This window comes from Apis dorsata, unplaced genomic scaffold (genome assembly GCF_000469605.1).
Source record: "Apis dorsata unplaced genomic scaffold, Apis dorsata 1.3 scaffold_524, whole genome shotgun sequence".
Classification (NCBI taxonomy): Eukaryota; Metazoa; Arthropoda; class Insecta; order Hymenoptera; family Apidae; genus Apis; species Apis dorsata.
Window position 1 is genome coordinate 149010 of NW_006263747.1, and position 3616 is coordinate 152625.

Here is a 3616-nt window from a genome sequence, read left to right on the forward strand (position 1 = left end):
GAATAGCAGTCGATCGAAATACGAGGGAGAGGGAGGAGTATATCGGTCGCCGAGTAATCGGATCACGCTTAATTACACGGTGAAAATCAACAGTTAATGAAGAGAATTAGCGAACGGTTTGCCGGGAACGGAGGAGGGGAGGTTAACGAGGTTCGAAGAGAGAAGTCTTGAATTTCGCGTGTTTCCCCAAGTTTCGTTGCCGCGGTCGACAAAGTCGTAAAGTCGTTCGCTATGTAATCGTAATATCGAGAAAGTTGTGCATCTTACGCGTAATCTCTCCATCTTTATCATCCGCGTATTTTTTTCGAATATATTAATCGTTGGATCGTTTGAGCGAGAGGAAAAATCCATTTCCGGCGGCAGGTATACAACAGGGGCGAAGTTTGCGAAACCTATCAACGTTTGCCCCGCATCAGCGGAGACATTAATACGGGTTGTCGTTGGCGATAGAGTTGGCAAGCAAGTTGGACGGGTGGGTGGTTGGCTGGTTGGTTGGTTGGTTGGACGTGTCGCGTGCTGGGACGTTTTCGAAGCTCGAAATTGCCGGAGTTTTGCGGCAATTTAACGCTCCCACGATCGACGGGACAATTTTCCTCTCTCAGCCTTTTCCTCTTGCGCTTTCGCGAGCCCGATCGCGTGCATCGTTGTACGCGGAAACGTGCGCAATTCCTCCTCCTCCTTCTCTTTCGCTTCGTGCATCTAGACGCCTCGTCGTCGTCGTCGTCGGACAAAAACGATCTCGTACGGTTTTATGACTATGTATGGCGACGGCTAACGGCTCGATGAAAGCTCGATACCGTCAAAGAACATCGAGAACGTGGAAGTCTTTTTAACATCTCCTTTCACCATCCACCGAATGCTTCTACATAGCTTCTTTGTATAGAACTTGTTCTTATTTCTCTTTTTCTTCTTTTTCCGAGGTGACATCCTCGTCAACCGAGAAAGAAAGCAAAAAAAAAAAAAAAAAACACGAGGATCGATCTCCTTCTTTCGACGACCAATCGCGAGAAAGCGCGATATAACGTTGATATCTACTTAGCGGGTATATTATATTTAGCAGCGATGTTCGATTGAATCCCTTTATCGAAGCGAAGTGAAAAAAGGCGAAGCGTTTCATTTGCGAGTATGATGCGAAATGCGAAATATTATTGTTTCTCTTTACACGCCGCGTCACGAAAATCCATCCATCCGATCGCTGTTTATTAATGCAACGAGTGTGTTCAATGCGTGAAACTCGTTGGGAACGATATGTGGGCCGATCGATCGCGCGTCGCAATTAATATCGCCGACTTGACGACGCATTCGAGACGACGTCGTCGTATCGAGACACGTATTCGATTTCGATCCGCGTGCGTAAATTTCAAGAGGGAAAGGGAGGACAGAAAGAAAACTAGCATTCCAGCGTTCCATCGTTCGTCGACCGATCAATGGTGGCGAGGCGATCAATTTTCGGGCAACGATCGATCGACCGATCGATCGTTGATCCGTGATCCGCGATTTCCTGTCGCCTCCGCGAGAAACGGAAAGGAAGGAGAATCCTCCCTCACCTGAATCCAATAAGGCAGGTAAAATCCGGAACAGGCGAGGATCGATGCCACGGTGGACAGTGTCGCCCACAACGCACACAACACTGTCATCTCATCGGTCGTTTCGAATCGTCCTCTCTCTCTTCTCGATGTTTCTCCGCAGCTCGGTTCCTCGCCGGTATGTCCCTACTCTCCTCTCCTCTCCTCTTCTCTTCTTCTCGTCACTCGCGCATCGCGAGCAAATCCGCTATCCAACTCTCGAAGCCGGGATCCTCGACGTTTTTTCCTCCTCCTCCTCCTCCTCCTCTTCGTTGATCAAACTCGATTCACCAAAAACTAATAAACCGAATACACTGAAAAAACGAACAAACGAAACTTCACTTTTTCTTTTTTCTTTCGTTACCGTACTTTTACACTATCGAGGATCGACGCGACCTCGCGCGCCCGTCTACGCGACCGACCGACCGGATAAAAATAGAAACGCGTTTAAACGCGTGAAACGGGAGAGGAGACTCACGGTCAAGGTTCGAGAAGGGCGAACGGTATTCGCGCTATCCTCTAACGACGGTCACGATCCATCTGTCGGTCGACGTCTCACCACCGCGTCTCGGAACGAAGAACGTTTCTCGAGTGGANTCGGTCGGAGGGGCACGCGTCGTTCGGCATGATCGCGAGACGAGAAGAATAACCGAACGCGTTAGAAGGGAACGTGGTTGTTAATTATAGCCGAGAAGCGGAGAAGCGGCGGAACGCGTCGAGTCGGAGTCGGCGGTTCTCGAGAAAAATTCATCGCTTCGTCGTTCGGTTCAGCGGCGGAGGAGGAAGGTGAAAAAAAAAGGGAACGGACAAAGAGGAGGATTGCGCGCTCTCCTTCGTCCCCGACACTTTTACTCCTCCACCGATGTTTAATTATAGACACGCGCGCGCGAGCGCGAGAGAGAAAGAGGCGGCCGAGGGATGGTGCTCGGCGCCGCTTCGTGACTGCGACTGAACCGAAGGAACGGTTCGCTTTTCCGCCGGCTCGCTCCGCCACGCCGCTCTCTCTGCCTTCGTGCGCGTCGCCTCGCCGAATGTCGGGACGCGCCGCGCCGCGGCGCGCGCTCCACTGCCCTCTTCCCCTCCCTCCACAACATGTGTGCGCTATTCCTATACCACTTCTATACTCGTTTCAACGCGAGTAGCAGCTTGCTTTTTTCCCCTCTTCTCTCGTCTTCCTTTCTCTTGGCATCGATGCGTTTGAGAAAAAGAAGAAAAGAGGAAAAAAAAGAGAGGGGGGAGGAAAAAATATTTTTAATCAAGATGACCACCTCAACTCCTTTCCTCTTGGCTACCTGTTGATGTCTTCCTTGCCTTCGTCTCGCGATTCGTCTTTATATAGAATAATTGAATGATCGGTAATCGTTAATCGTTAACCGGTTATACCGTTAATTTTACATCGTATCGATCGGATTTCGAAATAATGTATAGGTTCGCGTGTGATCCGTCCAAGAGAGCGTGTGAAAATATAGGAGGAAGGGACCGTTTTATTTTTCCACTATCCCCTCCGTGCTGGTGTACGGTAGACTATGATAATATTTATCAACAAGCAGACGTGCATTTTTCTCTCCCGCAGAGATAGGTCCGGAGGCATCTGGAGGGCACGTGCCCGGTCCTGATCCCTCTACCAACACACTGAACGCCATCAAAATCGATCGATGATGGACCGACCGACCACCCGATGGTTCGGCGAGTTCGAAATTTCCCATCGCCTTATTAATCGCGACCTACCTACCTATCTACCTACTTCGCGATTAAAAGTTGGATCGAACTTTTTCGCGCGAAATACGAAAACTACTCGGCTTTGATTCCCCGCGAAACGATAGATCGCAAGGTAATACATATACACGTACATGAAACAGAAATCCGTCTCGTTTTCTCGGTATATCGAGGAAACACGAGTCACGAGCCTATTGGATTCGTATTGGAAATGTAGCGTGGCAATGGTAAGGCATCAACGACTGTCTGACTCGTTCGAAATCCAAGTTGGCCTACAAGTGTAGACTACTCTTTCTTCTCTCTCTCTCTCTCTCTCTCTCTCTCTCTCTCTCTCT

General features: G+C 49.5%; 1 protein-coding gene across 2 annotated transcripts in view; it reads right to left on the reverse strand.

Moving 5' to 3' along the window:
- The window catches only part of LOC102672270 (LHFPL tetraspan subfamily member 6 protein-like), an 8577-nt gene extending 5966 nt beyond the window's left edge, over window positions 1–2611 (reverse strand). Inside the window, exon 1 of one of the 2 annotated variants that reach the window (XM_006620604.2) lies at window positions 1548–2611. In XM_006620604.2, coding sequence (XP_006620667.1) covers window positions 1548–1637 — 90 coding nt within the window. In that variant the 5' untranslated portion in view covers window positions 1638–2611. The remainder of the gene's footprint in view (window positions 1–1547) is intronic. The other variant, XM_006620603.2, reaches the window with a different exon arrangement.
- Window positions 2612–3616: the final 1005 nt, after the last annotated feature.